The sequence below is a fragment of the Scleropages formosus genome, chromosome 13 (genome assembly GCF_900964775.1).
Source record: "Scleropages formosus chromosome 13, fSclFor1.1, whole genome shotgun sequence".
NCBI classification, from domain to species: domain Eukaryota; kingdom Metazoa; phylum Chordata; class Actinopteri; order Osteoglossiformes; family Osteoglossidae; genus Scleropages; species Scleropages formosus.
In genome coordinates this window covers 10,136,633-10,160,015 of record NC_041818.1, presented here as the reverse complement: position 1 = coordinate 10,160,015, position 23,383 = coordinate 10,136,633, and the positions used below count along the sequence as shown (strand labels likewise).

General features: G+C 44.6%; 1 protein-coding gene across 3 annotated transcripts in view; it reads left to right on the top strand.

The window, feature by feature from the left end:
• Positions 1–23,383, top strand: part of macrod1 (mono-ADP ribosylhydrolase 1) — a 73,036-nt gene that overhangs the window by 48,820 nt on the left and 833 nt on the right. Inside the window, exons 5-11 of one of the 3 annotated variants that reach the window (XM_029257383.1) lie at positions 5,243–5,359; positions 13,569–13,690; positions 14,089–14,119; positions 19,177–19,250; positions 21,350–21,431; positions 22,059–22,092; positions 23,114–23,379. In XM_029257383.1, coding sequence (XP_029113216.1) covers positions 5,243–5,359; positions 13,569–13,690; positions 14,089–14,119; positions 19,177–19,250; positions 21,350–21,431; positions 22,059–22,066 — 434 coding nt within the window. In that variant the 3' untranslated portion in view covers positions 22,067–22,092; positions 23,114–23,379. Of the gene's footprint in view, positions 1–5,242; positions 5,360–13,568; positions 13,691–14,088; positions 14,120–19,176; positions 19,251–21,349; positions 21,432–22,058; positions 22,093–23,113; positions 23,380–23,383 lie in introns of those variants that run through there. The other 2 variants (XR_003798086.1, XM_029257382.1) reach the window with 2 other exon arrangements.

Genomic DNA, 23,383 nt, shown 5'->3' with positions numbered 1-23,383 from the left:
AGCACGGGAAATTTTTTTGAAGAACAGGGTTGATCACAGTTGTGGAACAGGAAGCAACATGGAACACACATGGATCAGAGCCTGGTCAGATTTCCACACTAAATCTTCATAAATAGTCATGTTTGGAAGTGTATGATTTGTTGAGGTGTCTTTCGTAGAGGTCCATCTACTGTCTCCATTGGGCCAAACACCAGTGGTCCTCTGCTTCTGTGTGTACGCTTGGTGTCGGAGCCCTTCTAGTCTCCGGGCAGCGCTACTGCAGGTGTCCTGCAGGGTGTAAGAGCAGCGGGCTGTTTGGTGCAGTGCTTCTCAGCAGCCCACACCTGGCTTTCTAGGCATCTGTGCAGGTGCCGGGGGGAGGAGGAGGAGGAGGGTGTGCTGGAGACTGCCCATTCAGGTATAATGGGAAACAAGTGAACAATCAAAAATAGGTACTTCAAAGCTAAGAACAGAACAGTAATGTAAGGAGACCTTTAATTCGAACCTCTCTACCTCAGTGATTTTAAAACTATGAGTCAGTGTTCTTAAAGCTCTCCCTTTGATTGTGAAAGAAGATCGTGTGCATGTGTGATTTATGAGTGTGAGTGCTGTGTAAATAAACAGTAATTTCTCAGTGTTGACTCGGTGCTCGGTGGGGGAGGGGGGAAGTGTTAAGTGCTTTGCCTTGTGCTAATCAATATCAGTGATAAATCCTGCGCTGCAAATTCCTACTCATCAGAACCTCCCTTTCCCTCCCACTTCCAGCCTCCTGTCCTTCTGCTGTGTTTGTGTTTGACCCCGTTTCCCTTCTCCATCTCTTCCTTCGTCTCTGCCCTTTGCCTCATTTCGTAGCTTTAGTCACTGCTTTCTCTTTCCTCTGTCACTTTTCTGTTGTTTCCTCTCTTCCCGCCTCCCTATCCCCTCTCTCTCTCCTGTTTTTTTCAGTTCAAATGAAATTGATAGGATGTGTTAGACGCGGAACTGTCAAACCGGCATTTGAATAAGACCAATGTGTTTCCGTTCTTCTCAAAGTTTTAAAACTTTTTTTTTTTTTTTTTTTTTTTTTTTTTTTTGCGCATCCATTCCTTGCCACCTCAACTGTGTTTCCTTCCTCTCCATTCAGTGTCTCCGATTAGCTGCAATTCTTCTCCTCTCGTCCTGTCTCTCTCGCTCTCACTTTCTGTCTCCTGTCTGATTCCTTGCAGGATTCGTTCAGGAGCCAGGCAGGAACCTGGGTGCTAATTAGTTGGGGACTGATAGCAGCGCTAAGGCCATTTAGGCAGTGTTGAGTGAGAGAGAGGAATAAGTGCTCAGACTGCTGGGTGGAGAGAAGTGGTGGATGATTGAAACGGTGTTTGTCTCTGTGCCTGTCTCTTCTGTACCTTTCTTTCAGGTAATTTGTGCAACACTTTAAAGGCATCACAGTGGATGCAGAAATTCACCATCACGTCTGTGCCTCTTGTATGGTCTAGGGTTTGTACCATTAAGACCTTCTCACAATGGGACTTTAGGTCTTATGCTGCCAAAGACCCTGGAGAGGGTAAAGAGACCCAAAAGGCTGATATGGTGTATTAATCATGGGATAAGATTGTTTGTGTCACACTTAGAGGACAAAGGGTGGGAATGAGTAAATGGAGGTTGCCGTTGAACTTGGTCCTCTTTAACTTTCACCGAAACGGATTGTGCAATTATTCTAAAAGCTTCTTTCACCATTAAACAATACACACCGCTTGGGGAAACAGGTAACATATCAGCTAAGAACACACACGTTTAATGCCCAGTCAAGTCCTTTCCATCATACCCTTGAACAAGGTAATTTTATCGCAGCAAAATACCCTTCTATACAAACGGATAAAAATGCAAGTTGTTTTGAACAAAACTGTCAGTAACTGGGTTATAATAAAGTCTAGAATGTGGGGGCATGTGAAATATGAGTTTATGCCTTGGACAGTCTAGCCATGCTTGGGGGACCCCAGTCATGCAGTGGAAGTCGGAGCAGTTGGTTCTGAACAAATGCATACTGTTGTTTGTCCGTTAGCATCCATTTCCTTAAAATTTCGTGTTGATTTCGGTCTCCCGATAGCATAGCTCTCTTGAACCTGTGCGCAGACTTCTCAGCATGTACAGTGCCTCAGATCAAGTCCCTGCCACCAGAGCAGCCCATCTGACTACTTTGTACCCTCATTACTGTTATTGGTGACAACAAAGGCCGCTTCATTATCACTTTGGAATACTCCGGTAAGTTCAGACATCAGACACAGGCAAAGAAATAGCAATTCAGAATGAGAAAAAATTCACAATTATAAGAAAATATTAAGCGTTTACTGTCGCCAGCATCACGTTCGTCGCTTTAGGTTTTTCCCCCTTCTAGAATCATACTGTACCTGAGTCATAAATAAGCCATGTAATATACTTTAAATATGATGACCCACTTGTGCCTCTAAAAACACCGTTTTTGAAAGCATTAATTTTTATGTTCAGTTGAACCCACTGGAGGAAATGATGTATAGAAAATTAGATTAAAGATGATCATACAAGTAATGCAGAGATCTAAAGAAACAAGGCATAGATGACGTAATAGAACTGAGGGCTAGTCCACCGTGACCTTGACTCACCAGTACACAGACCAGTTGCGCACTCCTGTGACAGACAGAATGCTGCAAACTGGCCAAAACTGAACTAGGTGCATCCCCACCGAGGGGTTTGGGATGCGGGGAAACAGATGTGTTGTCACCAGGCCGTCACCTCTGACTAATGGCCAATGGGGAAGCGGGCGCGCAGCGGCGCAGGGCCAATTTGAAGCTGCTGGAATTTTCCCTGGCCCAATGAGAGGATGGGCAAGCACAGTTAGACTACAGCCGCCAGCATCCCTTTTCATGGGGACAGCGTGCTGCCCACTGGGCAGAGGCAAGCTGGCAGCATTCTGTCAGCCATTGGAGCTGTTTCAGCTCTGGGACTCTGGATTTTCCTGAGTTTCACTCCCATTACGACCTCAGGAGCATTAACCTCACTTCTTTATTGTATAAACTGGTATTTAAAAAAAAAACACACACAGTGATGTGTGTTCTTATGTTCGTATATGCTTTCACACTGATTCTGTATGTGCAGTTAATCTCCGTGTGCTGGTCTACCTGTGCACTGGAGAATCCTAGTGTGCTGCGGAAGAATAGTCATCCTATTTCTTTCTGAATCTTTATTAGGTAGGTGTATGTGTTGTATGCCTAGATCTCTTTCTTCTTGTGTCTATTTCTGTCTCTTTATATCTGTGTTTGTTCTAAGCTCACATTCAAGGTATTTAGGTTGGATTACACTGCTTGAATAAGGGGGCCAGGCTCCGATTCATGTTGGCGCTCTATTCCCCTTATACTTGGGCAGCGCTTTCCTGGGATGTGGGCGCACTCATCGGCTCGAGGTAGAGCTAAACCTTCTGCTGCGGAAACTTGGCCTTTGTGTTAGAGCGCGTGCGTGCGTGTGTGTATGTGTGTGGCACACGCTTTGCGACATGTTGCAGCTCCCTGCCTTGTTAGTGTGGAGCCAATTAGCACCTGCTAACGAGCCCTCTCTCCCCGCCTGTGTGTGTAAAGGGGAGGTGTGGGCAATGACACAGGAAGGCTGTTGGTCCCCAAGGCCAACCCCCCCCTCAGCCATCACTGAGTCACTGAGTCGCCAAGCTCTGGCGAGCTGTATACAATAAGCCCAGTGTTTCTGACTGTTTCTCTCTCCTTGCTGCCTTTCCGTCTCTTCATCCGTCCTACTCTCCATTGTAACGTCTCTTCCTCCCTTCATCGCTACAACAAAAAGTAGCTTTATCGCTGTTAAAAACTTTGTTACTAATAAAGTTGTGTTTATTAAGCTCTGAAGTAGCCAATCTCTGAATCAGTAATTTAAAATATTGTAGAGGAAATTAATTTCAACATGTCGTTTTTGGTTTTAAAAAAAAGTTTGGGCTTTTTAATACATAATGTAGAAGTATGGCCTATGACCAGTGAGGCAAAAAAAAAAATCAGTTTCTTTTCACTTTGTTAAATACATTAATACAACCAGTTTCTGTTCTTAATGTCAAAGGTCACACACAGTAAGCACCTCACTGAAATACCTAATTGTGATACACCAATACTCAAGTGTACCTAATGTGTACGGGATACGCTCCACATTCAGGTAAAGCATAAAGTAAAAAGGCAAGTAGACTCCTCAGAAAGCATAATAATGTTTTTGTTCCTCTCCTCTCGTAGCATTTTGCGTTTCTACTCTATTGATTCCTTCTTCCCTCAGAACTTTTGTTATGGTTTCTTCACTCTGAGCCTATCCATTTATCTCTCCCTTCCACTAAATATAATTTGATCTCTCACTCAGTGCCTATTTATTGATCTCTTCTGCCTGTGTCATTTCTGCAGAGTTTTTCACTATATGCCCATCCATTGATCCTCATTCTATAGTTTTCACCTCCTTTTTCCACTTTCACTTAGTCTTCCCTTCCTTCTGGACTTTGTTTTTTAAAGCCATATAGCATGGTCCATGAAGCTGCACTGCACATTGGATGTGACAGCTGTCAATTGTTGAGCAAATTATATAGGCTAATGAGACGGCACACTTGCACCACCTCCATTCACTCGCCGCAAAGCGCTAATAATTTTACTGACTATACAGATGATGAAAGTCCCGCATATGCGGGTGTGTGGTGGTTAGCTGTGCTTGTGAATAATGGTCCTTTGAGGACAGTGTCTGTCCACAGCTCTGCACTTCTTTAGCTTACAGGGGCGCTTCTGTTTCAATGTCATCGTTGCTAAACTGGCTCTATTAGGTGCAGGTCAGCAGGTTGCGTAATGTTTAAAGATGTGAACTATTAACCAAGTGATTATCCTTCAAGGGCGTTTGTTGTTACACCCTTGAGTAAGGTATATTACTTCAACAAATCACTATTAGCAAACCTCTGCGTAAGTGGCTTTTGAACAAAGTGCAACTTAGAAACTGCATTAGTAACAATAATAATTTTCCTTTCTCAGCTTACATAAGACGCTGAAAAATTATTTCTTTACTGCTAAGGTTTTTAATTGAATGTATCGCTACAATTATTTCCTGATTAATAACATTATTCATAGCATAGACGACTGCAGAATCTCTCAGCATCTCTATTTGTATGTTATGCATGTGATTCATCCTGGACTGCTTAGACTACAAAGCAGGAAGGGGTAGCCGTAGTTTGGACTCTTTCTGGCAAATTGTCTGTGTGACCTGTTCTCGCTCTCCCTCTCTCTTTCCTCAGTGGATGGGTCCATCCATCGTGGAGCAGGGCCCCTCTTGAAGAAAGAATGTGCCACACTGGGAGGTTGCGATACCGGCCAGGCCAAAATCACGGGAGCCTATGGCCTACCAGCCAAGTGTGAGTGCAGTGCTCTTGAATGACTTCATTGCACCGACTGACTCCTTTATCAGACAGTTATGTTTAAATCCAGTATGACAGGGGCTGTAATTTGAGCAAAAAGGTCCTCCAATAATAATAATTATTGGTTTATAGGATGCACACCTTAGTCTTACAGTGCTAATCATCCACAGAACTCCCAGTACAGTGTATTCATGACTACAGTGGCAGACCGTGACATATGGACATGTGAAAAACAGGGTCACACAGACACGAGCTGAAGGACAAAGATCCACTGACTCATAATGAAGTACAAAAACAAAGTAGAGGAGGCAGATGCATGCACGTGCATGGGCACCCATACTGTGCCACCAGAAGAACATGCACTTTTGTACACAGTCATGTTTTTACATATTTATGCTTTGAAACACACATGTTCTAAAACACAGCTGACCTGACGTATGCTGACATGCAGTAACGGATACATGCTGACATGTAGGTGCATAAAATTCTGTTTTGATGGGTCTGTCTTGATGAACAATGTTATGTCTGTTTTGTAAATAATTAAGATGCATCTGATTGATTGATGCGCAGACAAACATCTGTAGAATTTCTGGTGCTGTGAATGAGCAGGCACCAGTAACCGATCAGTCATAATTCTGGCTGGCAAACATATAGTACATAACCTTAGCAGCTCATGTAAATTTAAAAAAAAAAAAAAAAAAAAAACAAAACTGCAGGCCTCAGACTAAAGAGCGGTGTGCTTTTGGTCTTCCAGCTACTGTTCACTTCAAATGAAAATCTGTGATGTATTATCTTTATTTTCTGCACATCCCCTCCCCCTCCGGCCCTACGCCCCGTGTTGCCGGGTAGGCTCCGGTTCCCCGCGACCCCGTATGGGACAAGCGGTTCTGAAAATGTGTGTGTGTGTTTTGAGACATTGTCATATGTCTATACTATACAAGTCATTTTATTTGTTCAGCCATTGATGTGGAGAGGAGCTACCTAAATACGGACGATCTATTAGCCTCACATCTTTACAGTTATTATGTAAATGCAATTTGCTGCTTGAATACTTCTGATTTTTTTTATTAACAGAAACATTTGTATGTTATGATTTATTTAAAATGCATTGGGTTTGTGAATTTTTTTTAGATGTATTCCTCCAGCTCATTTAAATGAATAGATCGGAATTAGGATAGACTCTTATCTTTGCAGACCATCAAGCTTTCACTCATCGGTATCGCTGGCATTGGGGCATTTAATCTTGATCAAAGCCTTATTCTGAAGGGATCAGGATGGCATTATATCAACACAATTTTGTATTTCAGATGAGCTGTGACTGTTGAAAATTATCCTTTGCTGCACGATGTGTAAAGACAATCACCAGTAAATACCACAAGGACTTTTAGAGAACTTGGTATTTGCGCACTGACACCTTGAAGTGGACAGCGCTGCATGTGCTTCTCTTGGGCATGTGGGTTCTCCAGCTCTCTGCATCGCTGAGCCATCATCCCCCCCCACCCCCTGCTCCCTTCCTCCTCTCAGTAGGAGTGTGCAGTAATTACGTAGTCAGACTGTGTTTACAGATGCAAGCACACTTTAATTTATTCCCACACTTAGTAGTAATTCCCCAGTTTAATTTATAGCTCCCCCTCCCCGCTGAGGGAGAGAGAGCATGCATTACTGTATCGACCCACGCCCAGCACTTTTAAAAACTTCACCCTATTAGGTCCACACAGATTGAAAGGCTTTGCGCGGAGTCCATTGACTACCTGTGCCATTGAAAGATCTGGACTGGCTTGAAAATTGGTAGACCTTTCAGATGAAAATGACAGTATTTAATTCTCCACCAACCAAGAGCGACCACGGTGCGTTGCCATGGAGAGGTATGAGAACCTAGTGTGAAAATGAAACGCAGTGGGAGATGGGGGTGTTTTCTGTTCTTTTAGTCCCAGAACACATTCAGAAACGTAAAAAGCCTAAATATATGATGCCCAGCTGTTGCGCTGTTCAAATCATGTGCAGTCTTGCACTTGCATGAAACACTTTTTTTAAAAATATGTACAAATATTTGTTTTGCTTACTTCTAGTATAACTGTATGAGGGTATAATGCTTGTATGCATTTGATTGTTAGTTAAACTGTCAGCTGTTCAGTCGGGTGGAAAATGGGATAGCAGTACTTATTAGTGCTTTGCGTAGTGTATTGATTTTTGATCCCTTTAATGCATAAAACCTAGGGTCACAGATCTGAACTTGAGATGAAAGTGTAATTTTTTTCCCCAAAACCATATATATGTACATATAAAAATAAGTGTGCAGAGACCTGTAGGCATGTAGGATCACCAAGGGAATCTCCTCAGCTCTGAGTCAGGAGTTGGATACCCACACAGGGTCACACCATTCTACCACAAAGCACAGTAATTGAGCTCAAGTGTTCCAGCATAAAACCAGTTGTGTAAATGCACCTCACATTGTGAAAGATGTAGGCATTGTAAGTCACCATAAAATAAGAATGTCTGCTTAAGCAAGTAAATGTTGCAAGAGTCCATACTGTATTTAAAATTCTTTTGTGCTCTGTGTTCAGCACAGGTGGATGTTTTGTTGTTACACCGGTGGAGGTGACTCTTTGTAGGGAAAGAATAGAATGCAAGTCAACAGGAAGTCTCTAAAGAAAGGAAGGAATACAAGTCTGTTTGTGTAACCTGTCTGGGCTCTGACTGCACGTGCACCAGACGCGCTGGTGGGCAATAAAGTGATGCTGCTGGGAAACAGCTTGTGGCGGTGCTAAGCGTGTGAGAGGCACAGCAGGAGAGAGAAAGAGAGAGGCTGCGAGGAAGGGGGGAGTCAGACTCTTGTCACCACCAGCCAGTTCATAAACCAAAGAACTAGTTGGGCACTGGGGTGGGTGCCAGTGACCCCGAGGAGATAAGCGAATGCATCCAATATCTCTCCCTCATCCAAGTGCTTCTTTTGGAAGGATGTATGTTTTACATCTTTGGACTGATTCACTTGATCACCTTGACTTCATTTCCATTCCTAAAGAATAAGTGGAACAACCTGGTTCCAGACCCCTTCTTCAAACTATGTGGCCAATGCATTTGATTTATATACATGACATATGCTGCGAGGAAACTCAACACACACGGGTATGTTTAGGTAAGCTGGAGACACCACAGATATGGCAAGCAGTGGGAGTTTAGTAAAAATCACTTTGAGAGAGTGCAGGACAGTCGGCTCAAGGTGGCTGCTGAAGCCAACGTGGCACGGGCTTCAGCTCTCGCTCTCCTTTCCAGGATGTGATGGACTGAAGTGCAAAACACCTAATTTAATACAACAAACATAAGCCTATGAGGGAAGCATTTTTGCCATAATATTCTTTGGAAGAGAGCCCAAGTTCAGCAAACTTTGATTAAGATTTTGGCTCTCGCTGAATTCGATGTACAAATAAGATCTTGACACAAAATTGGAAGTACAAACTTGACCCCTTTCATGTCACAGACCATTGGAGATGTGCTACACAGGGATAAAACAAATAACATCCACATGTAAATGTAAAAGCATGTAATCAGTAAGCATACAGTTTCAATTATACATAATGACCAAATATATCAAGTGTTGAAGGAATGGGTTTTTTTTTTTTTTTTTTTTGCCTTTTTCCTTGAATTCAATCCAGAAAATTTAAGCCTCTTGGGTCAGTTTAATGGGATTCTGAGCACCATTTAGGCTGAACATGTTTCTGGTCCGAGCTCTCACATACATCTTGTGGTAATATACCCATTAAGTTGTTTCACTGTTAACTTGTCTTTGTCCAAGGCAACTTAAAATGTGAGTTAAGCACGTTTTAAAAAGGTTTACCCATTCATACAGTGGGGTTTTTGTACTGTATCGATTCTGGAAAAGTACTTTGATGAGGGGTACTGCAGCATGAGCAGGGGTTGAAACTGAGCACCTTCACGTTCCAAGTTAACAGTTCTGAACATTACGGTACTAACTGCCCCTATGGACTGCCTCTGAATGGTTTGATTGTCTTGTTTATGTATTGACGATTTCTGCCTTCATGTTCTCCACATTAGCCCTACAGGGCCAACAGTGATGTCACTGATCTATTTCTATGCCCCTAGTGTCATCCCACATTTTGACCCCATTGAAGTAGTCTCTGGGTTAGCCTATCCATAATTTATGCCGAATTCCATCTTGTAGCATGTACTTTAGAGTACCCGTGTTGACATGGAGACTTCCTGAACCCTGTGACGTCTAGTCCACCTGCAGCTTGTTCAGAAAGTCTCCATGCTTACTCAGGTAGTTTGGCTCTCTGCACTTGCTATATGTCGTCACTGTTGGTGAACGGCAGCCACATGGCACGCTTGCAGCAAGGCTTATAAATAGATGTCTTTTCGGTGACTTTGCTAGTGCAAAGGTAGGAAAATGGGGCTGCATGGAGTTCCTGATACTCCTGCCATAGTTTTAAAACTGAATCCAAGTGCATAACTGTGATTTGAGGAAAACATGCATTTTTTTTTCTTGAGATATTAAGGCTTTAAGATGTAAAATTTCATGCAGATGAATCATACTAAATGCAGTACAGCGTATGATGAAAGAAGGGGGTAGGGGAGAGATCTGGACTCAGCAAGAAAGACATGGTGAGGAAAGCAGATACAGCATGTAAAGAATGGAGTAACTACCCAGGTGACATGCTGGGGGGTGACGGGGTCGTTTGGAGCAGGCCTGATCGGTAGCTGCCTTGGTCCCAGAGCCACCTTGTGTACCAATCCGACATCCCCCCCAAGGGTTAGGCGGAGAGACACAGAAAACAAACAGAGCTGCAGTTGTTAGGAAGGCAAAGGAGGAGAAAAGCTCCTGTATCATCACGTTCTCCCCCACATTCCGCTTCCCAAAGTGGCCAATTAACAGTAATTAAAACCTGCACGACAAATGACTGACACCCCTCCCAATTAGACTAAGAACATTTTCCATGCTCGCTCTCCTTGGAAATGTACATGCAGTACCGCCAAGCGATGCACTGCTGCAGTGCGCAGAGACATGTGGACGTGTGAGGCCACACGGTCTCTTTATGTGACATCACTCGGCACTCGCCAGCTGCTCTCCTCTTTTATGCACTCGACTGAATTCTATTGGCTTGACCGAAAACATTGCACTGACATCTGTCTGTAATGCAGCGGTCGTGACTGAACGCTGCAGACCTCTCCAAGCAGATGTACGAGGCTAACGGACGCACACTGAAATGAAGCTTGTTTTATTTTACACACAAGATGTACATCTCTATAAATATTTGAGGTTACGCTCCCATGACAGGAAGCCAGCTGTTGGATTGACTGTAAATTGTGTTGATTTTTGTCACCTGATGAAGTGTTATAGCTTTCAGTAAGAATTATATGGTTTATAATTGGCTTCTGGATTAATCTGAGTCTTTCCATTGTTGCTGGTCTGTACAAAGGAAGGATAACACCTGTCCTCTTAAACTGTTATTGCCATTGCAGTGGTTTTCATTTGGCCTGTAGCCCATTATCTGTTTGCAATTATGAGCCATCTTACCTGTTGAGCTTCCTGCATTTGGGTATTCTGAGTAAGCAGACTTGTGCGCATGGGTTACTGAAACGTGTAATGAGAAAAGTCTTAAAGGAGCTTTTTTTTTTTTTAATATATTTTTTTGTCTTTTTCCTCCAGCCCAGATGAGGCTACCTGCTGAGCTTCCATAGAACACTGCTCTCTCCTCCCAGGCTCACCAGCACTTAGGAGGCCCACCAGAATTAGGGGGACTTGATCTTTACTGGTGCTCCTGGAGGAGAGGCAGGATCTGCTAACGCTGTGGGACATTACCGCAGCCGCAGCAGCAGGGGGCTGCTTCCGTTCCACTCCCAGCTCTTAACTGCCTTCATTAGCCTTCATTATGGGGATTAGTGGTCAAATCACCTGTTCCTCTGGCACGTCTTGATGGACAGCTAATTGAAAAATATGCTGGTGGGGCAGAGAAAGCGGCTGAGACGCCTACAGGAAGCCAGCTTCCCGTGACGATGTGGAAAGTAGGCGCTCCCCCACCGCCAGTGGTAGTGGGAGACCTTCCATCTTATTTGCATGTAATCCTGGTCAACGACACTAATACTTGCCTTGCAGATGCATGTATAGAGAGTCTAGTACAAGGTATGGACCCCAAGGGGGGGGGGGGGGGGCATCACTTTTTTTTTTTTTTTTTTTTTGGCAGCTGCAGGTTTTCTAAATATGGATGAATATTTTTATTATATATAGACGTATAGCCCTTTTCATGAAAATCAATCCCTGTGAGCAAAAATGCGTCTGCAGAAGCATGAAAGAGGAGCTGACAAAGGCCTCTCATTGATGCGTGGCGGAGCAGGAGCGCAGAGGAAAAAGGCAAGGGGCTATTTAAAAAGGCTGTCCAGGCCTGCTCCCTTTATTATTGTAGTCATTGTCCTCTTCTTTCCCCTGGGTTCTCATCTAGATGATTCCCCCACCGGGGGCAGGGCGAGGGGAGGGGAGGGGAGGGGAGGGGGGTGGAAGCGTGAGGCGGCTGTGTCTGCAGGCCAGGTAGCCCCCCGGAGGCATCACGTTTGACTAGCTTCGTGTGCGCTTCGCCGAGCAGGGAGCGAAGGCCAGTTCTGGCGGGAGGTCGCTTGCCTTTCCCAGCCACGGCGCTTTCCTAAAAGGCAGCAGTGGTAGCACATAGGGGGAGTATTAAGCTTTTTAAAAAAAAGTAAGGGTTTTTGAGGGTGCCACAGCATGCAGCTTGTGATTTTGGACAAACACACATGAGAACAGTGGCAGCAGAGCTACACGTGCTTCTTCATTGTCTGTTTTACCCCTGTCTGTCCTTCGTGCCGCTCTGCCGCCTCTCACACGCTGCGATTACGGCTGAGCTGCTTCAGAGGTGCCGTGGTCTTGGGCTTTTGGCCTTTATCGTCCTCGTCTTTTCGCTGACCTCACGTCAACAGGCATCAAGTCATTCTCAACACACTAACACACGCACACGTACTCATAAAGTACGACACACAGACACACACAAGCCCCTGGCCGTCTTTGAGGGAAATCCCTGGGTGACAAAGAAGTGGAAACAGTCACTTGTTTTCTGGGGAATTATCTTCTATTCCTCAGAATTGTCCTCTCCTATGCTCTATGTATGCCTCCTCCCTCGGATCTCCCCCCCCCCCCTTCTCTTTCTCTCCCCCTTTCTTTTTCCCTAACTCGCTATACAAATTATTTAACTCACTTCAGCTGTCAGATTACATATTTACACTCGGTGTGAGACAGATCTGCATTCTTTTTTCACCATTTCTTAGTAACTACGATTTCGTGGAAATGCAAACGTAATCCCTGTCGTGTATTGTGTTTTTGATATTATATGGTAGTTTTTGCAAGTGTTGCGAGGCGTATTTTTGGTGTTATTTTGTGTTCTTGTCTGCTGCCAACTATCCATTCCTTTCATCCTGCTAGAAATAGTACCAGTTAATGCTGTATGTAGTATTTATTACAGTGTGATGAATGAGCAAAGATATTTTGAAAGCATCACGTCTGTGGAATGCTGAGTGTTCACAGGTAGTCAGTGAATTCTTGTTTGCATCTGGATTAGAGAAAATCACAGTAAGAATTACATTCATTCTGTGCTGTTGTGAAATGTCTCTTTTTTTTTTTTTTTTTTTTCCCTGAATAGTTTCATTGAAATTGTTTCCTTCCTCTGCACACCGGATCACTTCCCTCTTCCTTCTCTCCATCTGTCACCTCCTTTCTCATCGTTCCCATATTTCCTGTGGAAGAGTCACTCTGTTGACCCCCAATCCCCCACCTTGTTCTTTCTCCAGTCTTTGCTTATCGTCACCCCCACCCACTCCATCATCTTTTACCATCCCTGACCCCCCCAGGAGTAATGTCTCTCTCGATCCAATGATATACGGCCCGGGTGACAGACAAAACAAACACTCTGCCGATCGATGCTGTAAACAGGAGCAGAGTGGAGCTGTAAATTAGCTCAGCGACGGGACGACCCGACGGGAATGTGGGGGCTTAGGTACGGGACAAGGAGACACTAAACCGGACCCTCGGCAGAAGTGGATGGCACTGAAGTAGCAGTAGACAGGGTAGAACATGGGAGAGGACACGTGACTAGGACAGCAGCGATGAAAGAAGAACAAGTGGCTGGCTGAGGATGGACTACCCCAGCATTTCCACATTGTCACCAGCACTCTTTCTCACCCGCAGACGTGATCCACACAGTGGGTCCCATTGCCCAGGGGGTTGTTGGGGACAGGGAGAGAGAGGAGCTGCGCAACTGCTACCGCAACTGCCTGGATACCGCCACTCAGAACCAGCTGAGGACTGTGGTAAGGGCTGCAGGGGACACTGTGGGGGGCAAACGTTAGAAGTGGGGAAGAGGGAGGGAGCAGAGGAGTGGCATTAAGGGTGAAGATGAGTTCAAGCAAAGGAAAGCCAGTGAGGGAGAGAGAGAGAGAGATGGGTGTGGGAGCACACAAGACTAGACCCAATAAAGAGAGGTCATGTCATAAGAATCTGAAGAGTTATGAAGGGAATAGAGAGCGGGGCAGCGTCAGAGGGAATTGCACAGTAACACTCTTTATAGCCATGATAAAGCTTCTTTGTATGCAGAGGTCCAGACACTGAGTCCTTCTTTCAAAATAGCACCACACTGCCTGCAAATTGTGTTTAATCCAGCAATTCTGCCTTTGAAATGTCACCATTTCTCCCACTGTTGTGTCCGCAGGCCTTCCCCTGCATCTCCACTGGGGTGTATGGTGAGTATCGAGTGTTGTAGGGATGAGCCTTATCTACGGTACACCAGCACATAGTATCTGCACTACATTAGCTCCAGGAAGGTTGCAGACGGTGTGTGTACCTTATTATTTTTTGGTCTGTGGCATCTATTTCCTGGAGGTCAGTAGAACCATCAAACATCTGCTAAGTAACAGCAATAATTTTGTTTCAAATGAAATAATTTCAGACCCTTTCCCAATTGCTCCTAACAGAAGGATAATAGTCAAAATGGCTTGTGTCTGATGTGTTCTAAAAATGCAGCAGAACCTAAATTTGCAAATGTATATTGATTCCAAACTGATATTGGTTCCAAACCAGTACATTTGCAGGGCTGATAGCAGTTCAGTTCAGAGGTTTGGTACCTCAACTGTGGATGAATCATTGGCGGAATTTGGTTGGAAGAGTAAACTAACGATGGAAACCAGTCTGTAGGCCTACTATTCCTGTGTGTGTATGTGTATGAGAGAGTGAGAGAATCAATTTTTTTGTACATATGAAGAAAAAAACAGAAAAGAAATGCATGGGGTCTTTGTGTTAGAAATGCTAGAGTTAGGAAATTTTTGATACTTTTTTTCCTACTTGTTTTTAATTGGGGTGGGGGCGCAGTGGCGCAGTGGGTTGGACCGGGTCCTGCTCTCCAGTGGGTCTGGGGTTCGAGTCCCGCTTGGGGTGCCTTGCGATGGACTGGCATCCCGTCCTGGGTGTGTCCCCTCCCCCTCCAGCCTTATGCCCTGAGTTGCCGGGTAGGCTCCGGTTCCCCGCAACCCCGTATGGGACAAGCGGTTCAGAAAATGTGTGTGTGTGTGTGTGTGTGTGTGTGTGTGTGTGTGTGTTTTTAATTGTTTTCTTAACTTTTTTATTCTTAAAAATGTGTTCATTGTGCAGCAAGCAGGGGGGCGCGGTGGCGCAGTGGGTTGGACCTGGTCCTGCTCTTCAGTGGGTCTGGGGTTCGAGTCCTGCTTGGGGTGCCTTGCGACGGACTGGCGTCCCGTCCTGGGTGTGTCCCCTCCCCTTCCGGCCTTACGCCCTGTGTTGCCGGGTAGGCTCCGGTTCCCCGCGACCCCGTATGGGACCAGCAGTTCCGAAAGTGTATGTGCAACAAGCATCACCTGCCATTCCACAACTTGCTGTAAATCACATCCACACAAAGTAGGAATGTGGGACCAGATTAATTCAACTTCATGCCACAGTGTTTACACCTCATATCTGGTGTTTGTGTTAGTGATCAGTAACAAAATGACAAACATTGTACATGTGTATGGGAAAAATCAGTAGACCTTCAGCATTAAATAGGAACTTCTGACACTATATTTTTCAGTCCTATTAAATTTGTTTTAATTTTAATGTAGCTCGAAGTTAATGAAAATGTTAATAATAGTCTTGGAGCACATTTTTTATTTATTACTTTACTTAAGACTTAAGAATAAACCTGCAAATAAATCAAGCTGTTTCTCTTATTATGCTTTTATTGATTGTTGAGCTAATAAAATAAACTGGAAGTGCCAAATGCTGACAGATGTTGCCCATGTTTCAAGTCAGTAAAAAAAAATAATAAGTCACATGATGGACTGGCATCTGTGTTTTATGCCCCGTGTTTCCAGGATAGGCTCTGGAACAGTGACCCTGTGTAGGGTGAGCAGTTAATGAAAACTGAAAGAGTATGTCATAGTGAATTTTTCATTCATTATAACTGAGTTTTTTCAAAATGTGCCTTGTGAATAAATCAAGGGAGCTTTCATTAACTTTTATTAATTGTGCCCTATTGGTTGGATTTAGGGGGGTGCGGTGGCGCAGCAGGTTTGGCCGGTGCCTGCTCTGTGGTGGGTCTGGGGTTTGAGTCCCTCTTGGGGTGCCTTGCAGCAGACTCACGTGCCATCTGGGGTGCGTCCCCTCCCCCTCCAGCCTTGCGCCCTGTGCTGCCGGGTTAGGCTCTGGCTCGCCGCGACCCTGCTCAGGAGAAGCGGTTGTAGTCATTGTGTGTGTGCATGGTTTGATTTACGAATAAATTGACTTACGAACAGACTTCTGCTTGTAGTTGTGTCTGTAATTTAAGCACACAGTGTACTGAAGGGTACAGTATTTTGTCAAGAATTTTTGCCAAATTAACACCTAATCACTCAGGGAAATATGACGTAATGTGGGGATGACATAATGGTGTAGCAGATAGTGCTGGTGCCCCACAGCTGTGGTGTAGGATCTGTGGGTTTGAATCCGGCTCCACGTGGAGTGTGTGTCTTCTCTCTATGTTCATGTGGGCTTCCTCCTGGTGCTCCAGTTTCCCGTTGATGGTAATTTTATTTTTGTGTGTGTATGTGAGCAAACAAGTATGTTATTGGCTTGTGATGAAGCGGTGTCACGTCCATAGTGTACACTGCCTCACGCCCCTATGCTTCCAGGATAGGCTGTGGATCACCACAACCCTGCACTGTACAAGTGCTTATGGATAATGCATGGATGGATGAAGTTATGCAATTGGTGCGCAAAGTGACCATATAAAAGAGCTGTACTACTGTAGGTCTCATTGTAATGCAGAACAAAGGTAAAACGTTTTATTTCCCATTTAAGTTTTACAATATGCACTTACTTAAAGTGTAATGACTTCAGACAAGTTAGTGATGCCCAAGCTTAAGTAACAAATGCACATCAGGTTAGGAGGTTAAGACAAGTTTATTTAAGGGAACTTGGGTTTATCATGACAGCACAGTGCAAGTTGCATCATCGTTTCTGGTGTCAAAGTGCAGTTTTAGTCAATTTGGAGTCTTTTCTTGGAAAGAAATGTTTAATCCCGTATAGTATCAGAGTAATTTTGCAAACAGAAATGAGACCCCGCCTCCCCACAGTAAGACAGTGAGACTCTGGTCAAGGGGAGAGATTATACATGTGGGACTGCGGTGGGATGCTGGCGCTACGTCACATATGCATCTGCAATTGCAGTCACGGTATGTGGCATGTGACCCGTGTGGGAAGGCTGGGCCGTCCAGCAGCTTTGAGGTGGACCTCTCGGTTTTCTTAAATAGGGAACAATTGCTAATGGTGATAATGGATTGGAGTGTTTATGCATCGTTAATGCTGCTGACAGACAAAGTCACTGGCACCACTCAGCAATTATAAATAAGCTAGCTAAGCACTGAGGAGCTGGTGGTTAGGCACTGCTAAATGACAGCATGATCCCAGAAGGCTGTGGGTGAGCTTTCAGAAACACGTACCTATCTGCCAGTGTCAGGTGAGCAAACCTAGTCGCATAGCATTGTCAGCTGTAGCAGTGCTCTCCTAACTTACTCCTCTTTGCAAGCACATGAATTCTTATTGCTCATGAAATATCTGTGGAATAGCTACAGAATGTCATTTAAAAATAACTGCACATTTAGAAATATCTTGCCAGCGCTTTCTCTATTTGGTTGTAGCTTGTCATTTTGAAAGGTCAGTTTTTTGTTTATAAATATCTCTTAAATATCATACGATGGAAACATAAAAGTCTAAACTTTCAAGATCAATTTAAAATTACCATTGCTTTGCTGGACACGGTGGTGCAGTAGGTACAGTGAGTCCCTCGCAGCTCGTTTGACGTGCCAGTGTATGCGGTTCCCTTCTCCATCCAGTCCGCGTAGTGTTTGCACGTTCTTGTATTCAAGTAGTTTTCCTCTGAGCGCTCTGGTTTCCTCCCACAGTCCAAAGGTGTGCATTTCAGGTGAATTTGTGAGTCTAAATTGCCTGTAGTGTGTCAATGTGTGCTTGGATGCGTGAACACGTTTGCTTGTTTATGTACCTAACTTGCTCATTTATATAAGCTGTCTACTTGTTTATCTCTGTCTCTTCAGTGTTTGTGTGTAAGTATGTTGTATGCTTGGTGCTGTTACACCCAAACAGGATTTCCCTCTGGGATTAATAGGTCATTCATTCATTAATTCATTCATTCAGGGGTGTGTGTATGAGGTGGCCTGCAGCTACAGCTTTGCAGGGCCACTCCCATACTGCAGGCCTCCTTCCAAACCACACAGTGCATGTGACAGACAGTGGCAAAACAGCAGCTCACCAGCTCACCCAAGGGCTCGTTGCTGTTGGACACACTCCCCCTGCAGCCAGGACCCCACCATTTCATTGTTATACAGGTTACTTTTCCATGTTTAAGGAAGAGTAGGACATGTACGAAGGACAGGGACGCTCCCGTTATTTCGCCGGCGGCTGTCTGCGGGGGTCCATCATGGGCAGAACTGAAGGGGGCTTCGCTTCTTCATCTGTGTTCGTTTGTTCTGCTTTCAGCTCTGGCATTGCATCATGTGTTGCATAACATAATGGGGAATTGTTTCGCTTTCCTCCCGCTGTTTTCACGTTGATTTTGGTGTTTGTGTTCCGCGTATTCGTTTCTGTAGACAAGTCAGTCTATGAAGGCATCTGCTAAATGGCATAATGACAACAATAATTAGATTCATCATCGGAGCTGGCGATATGACGCGGCAACATATGTTGTTCAGAAATGTTTCTCTGGAATTTCTTCATAGCTGCTTCGTATTGTGCTCAGTGCCACGGAAAGCCTGTACTACGGAAAATAACCCTGTGTGAGTAAATCCCTCTGGCTAACAGCTACATATTTCACCCAGCTAACATTAGTGGCGCAATCATCTGAAACTGATTGAAGACTCGAAACAGGCTTTTTAAACTGGGATAAAGTCAAATCCTCAAGATGATCCGGAAAAACAGAGCAGAAAATGAAACTATGTAGAACTGGAAATGTTACAGTCCTGTGTGCTTTGTATACTGTATATGTCTGAGAGAGACTGTCATTTTAGTGCAGTGCCCAGCTGAGGAGTATTATTATGAAAGTCAGCGATGCTTGAGAAGCCAGCGATGCCGCTGCGTGTTGTTCCCGGACAGGGTATACAGTCTCTGTAGTACCACTAGTCTGGCAAAATGATGGCAAAAAAATGGCAAAAACCATAGTGGGACATTAATGAGGTGCAGTGGTTTTTTGTGTGTGTGTGTGTGTGTGTGTTTGTATGTTTGTTGGTTTGGCTTAGTAACTGCTGTAATCTGTGTTTAGGATATCCCCCAGACAAAGCTGTGGATGTGGCCCTGACCGTGGTTCGAGAGTACTTGGAGAAGCACCCTGCTCAGGTACAATTCCACCTTTCTTTCCCATGTCCTCCTCATATTCCTTCTCCTCCCGATGCTGCTGTTGCTAGGGGAGGGATTAGCCGTTGCACGGGGATTGCCTTGCTGGGCAGAGGGGGGAGTCACTGAGTCGATGCACACGCTTGGAGAACCTTGATTTTAATTGGCTCCGTATGGGACCCGAGTAGACTAGCGTCTTCACCGGAGGGAGAGGGGACTGGGAGGTTTGGGACGGCAGAGACAGACTTCCATCAGACCTAGGTCTCCACATGTATGCGCTCTAATCCATGTCTCTCCCACCTCCTCCCTGCCATATGCCATCCTGTTCCACATTGCCTCCCTCCACACAAGTCTGCTCCTCACACACACACACACACACACACACACACACACACACCCATCAGTCGTCGTTGTGCCGCTTACCATTCGCAGTGTTGCTCTCACCCTCCTCACTCCACAGATGTGTGAAATGACTAATTAAAGATACCTAATTAAAGATTCCTAATTAAAGTTCTCGTTTTCCACATCACTAGCTTCTGTAAGTTCTAACCCTCTGACAGAGGGAGGCTTCTAGGAGGGAGGGCATCAACGTTAAAGACTCAAATGGCTTGCAGTTGGTTTGGTACAGGTCAGGTTTTATTTATTTATTTATTTATTTTTTAATTATATAGCTGATTTTAGTACTAAAGCAAACACCATATTGTGTATGTATGAATATGCATGCATATAATATATACAGTCATTGCCTGGTTGACACCATGTATATTTAAGAATGCTGCACAGTTCTATTTTTGGATCGTGTTCACGCCAGTTACGTTTTTATTAAAACTTGTGTTTGATCGAAGCCGCACGACTTACCAGTAACGTTAGCTTCCGTGCAGCTCACACATATGCATTGTTTACAGACGCACAATGAATAAATAGTGATGCTTATTATTTGCAAACAGGCCCCTAAAACATACACTGATGCATCTAAAAACATCTATAAGAAATGTATAAGAATTGTATCTAATTTGAAATAGAAAAGCTAAGTCCAGTTTTGTGCCTCTGTCTGTCTGTGTTTTAAAGTTTACTTTGAGATTCTAGTACTTACTTTTTGTTCAGCTTATTTTTGTTTAATTTATGTTCAGTGTATTCTTTCAACAAATTTATACTAAAGTAGCTATATATTTCAATTTCCCAACTGTTTAAAAGTACAGGTCATATAACCTCACAGGAGGGGTCTTTAACCCAGTTGCACGGTTAGCAATGTAGTTTACTGCCAATGACTGTGCATGACTGCAGTACCAGCTACGCAATCATATACTGACCGTTAAATATACTGTACTTCCGCACTGAGGTTTCATCCCAGTAAATACGTAGTACTTCACTTACGTCTTGTACAGCAAATATATACCGCTGCACTCAGGTCTGAGCCCCTTAAATATATACTGCTACACTACTGGCCAGATGCATCAGTCAGGTAAGTAGTGCTGCACTGAGATCGCCCAGTAAATATTTATACTGCTGCACTGAGGTCAGAGCCCAGCAAACGTACACTGCTGCAATGAGGTCTCAGCTCAGTAAATTTATACTGTTGCACTGAGGTCTCACAGCCTAGTCAGTATTAGACAGCACTGTTAATTTTACTTTTTGTTCAGTTGCCACTATTGTTCAGAGCTGTTTGTGTGGGCTTCACAGCAAGACATAATGATTGAACCAATGGCTGGAAAGCAGTTTCTTGCAGTGGACCACACGCACACAGCTTACGTCATGTGTGTAACATGGGCATGTTGATAGTGTGAGGTGACTAGTAAGGTAGTAGGGAGGTGTTGCTGTTTCTATTGCCCTACTCAATCTCTGTGCCAATCAGAAAGCCTGTGTGTTCCACCCTGGAAGGTTTAAATTTAGATTCTGTTATGTAGTCCACGATCTAACAGCATGAAAGCAGGCGTGCCGCCCAGGATAGTGCTGGTGCCGCCGGTCACTGTCACACTGCACGGCGATTCTGCTCCTGTCTATTTCCAGCTCGGACCCGTCACACTGACGTCCTTTTACGTTGAGTCGCTCAAAGATTTGAGTGCTGAACTTGTGTCCTTTCCGTCTCTCTGCCCGTTTGTCAGTTGGATCGTGTGATCTTCTGCGTGTTTCTCAAGTCTGATGAGGATCTGTACCAAGACAGGCTCCCTCGCTACTTCCCACATGGTGAGTGTGTACAGAGCTTCACATCGGCGTCAGTGGAGCTCACAGCTGTGTACCGGTATGGAAACGGCGCATGTCACTGCAGGGCACATCAGCGCTGTAACACTGTACAATATTGCTGCAATAAATGTCAACGCTGTAACACTACACATTATTACCATAACACACACCAGCACGGTTTTCAGTGTATAATATCGCTGCAGAGTACATCAGTGCTGCTAATAACATAATATCACTGCTGGGCACATCATCACTATTCACAGTTCACAGCACCACTGCAGGGCACGCGAGCATTGTACCCACATAATACCACAGCAGTGTTCATCAGCACTGTAAACACTGTATGATAATACGCTGTATAATACCCCTTAACTTGCGTCAGTGAGTGATGTCATGATGTCACCGTGGCACAGCTCCTTCCTCACTTTTCACCATCACTGCATCGCACAAAGTGTAACACAGGTCGCTGCAGTTCAGTGATTTAATACAACATGTTTTCCTTTATACGGCTGCACTATGACTTTGGAGCGTAAGTGCAATTAATTCATATTGTATATATTTACCGTAAGACATCAATAATGATACTACGTGTATCTGCGTGCATCTCTTTCCCCACCCTCGAACCCCTAGCTGGCTGACCGGTCAGAACTCGGCTCGGAGACAGGTAACCAGCATGGAGTGCCGGAGACACGCGTGTCCCTCTACTTTCTGTGATTTTGCTCGTGGCAGTCATAGCAGTGCTGAGAAGTGTCGTAGCTCTGCTTGTAGTGCTCCTTCGTCACAGCTCTGAAGCTGTTTACTTATATCAGTAGTAGTAGTAGTAGTAGTAGTAGTAGTAGTAGTAGTAGTAGTAGTAGTGGTTGTTCTCGTTGTCATTGGTCATTTCGGTAATATCTGCTGTAACTGTGCTGGTAATATTATTAATTTATGGCAGTTTTAAAGCTGCTCTGCTTGTGGTAGTAATATTAGTTATTAATTACCATAGTGAACGTGTTGTAACTGTGGCACTAGTATAGTCAGTCATCGTCCCGGTAAACCCGCTCTGTAGCTGTGGTGTTTGTTCACGTCAGTAGTAGAAGTGCTCAGCTGTAGTAGTGTTGTAGTAGTACCTGACGGTGGTGCTAAGAGCTGCTGTAGCTGTGCTGGTGAGAGCAGTCAGTCGTAGCTGTCAGTTTGCCGTGGTGCTGTTCTGTGCGTGTGTGTGTGTGTGTGTGTGTGTGTGTGTGTGTGCGTGTGTGTGTGTGTGTGTGTGTGCGCGTGCGCGCGCGCGCGCGCGCACAGTCTGATCTTCTCACTGACACACTTGAATTCTATTAACAACGTATTGTTCCTTTGGAAGATGGAATGACACTAAGCGATGACTGTGAGAGATTCACCCACTAACGTTAACATGAGCTGAATGATGATCATTTCTACCCCAGATTGACTCTCTCAAGTTAAACTGCTGTATCGATGTATGTTGACTTAATTTTCCACTCTTGTGCCAGGCGAGCTGATTGATGCTAAGCTTTATTGACTTTGGCCACCTGACACCGAATAACTGACAATAACCTAAAACTGGAGATTCGACGACAGCGCAGCGCTAGCGGGGGAGCGGGGTGAAGATGACGATGGTGATGATGATGATGATGATGATGTCACTGATGTTGATAATGACGACAATAAAGATGACCTGTCTCTTCCAGGTGCCCAGGTGAAAAGCAAGCTCTGAAGCCCTCAGCAATGAAGTCCCCGTCCTTCTGGGCTCCTCGCTGCATGTGTGTCTCCTCTTCCTCGGCCTCCCCTTCCTTCTGCTGGCTCAGCCCCAGGGACTCCCAGGGCAGCCTGCGTGTATGAATCACTGTGGAATCGCTTGGAAATGGTACCAGTCACATTCTAAGTGAGATACATGTGTGTTTGAGCAGCATCGCTCCTTACTGTGCACTTATTAAAAGTGTGTTTTTGCCATCTATTAT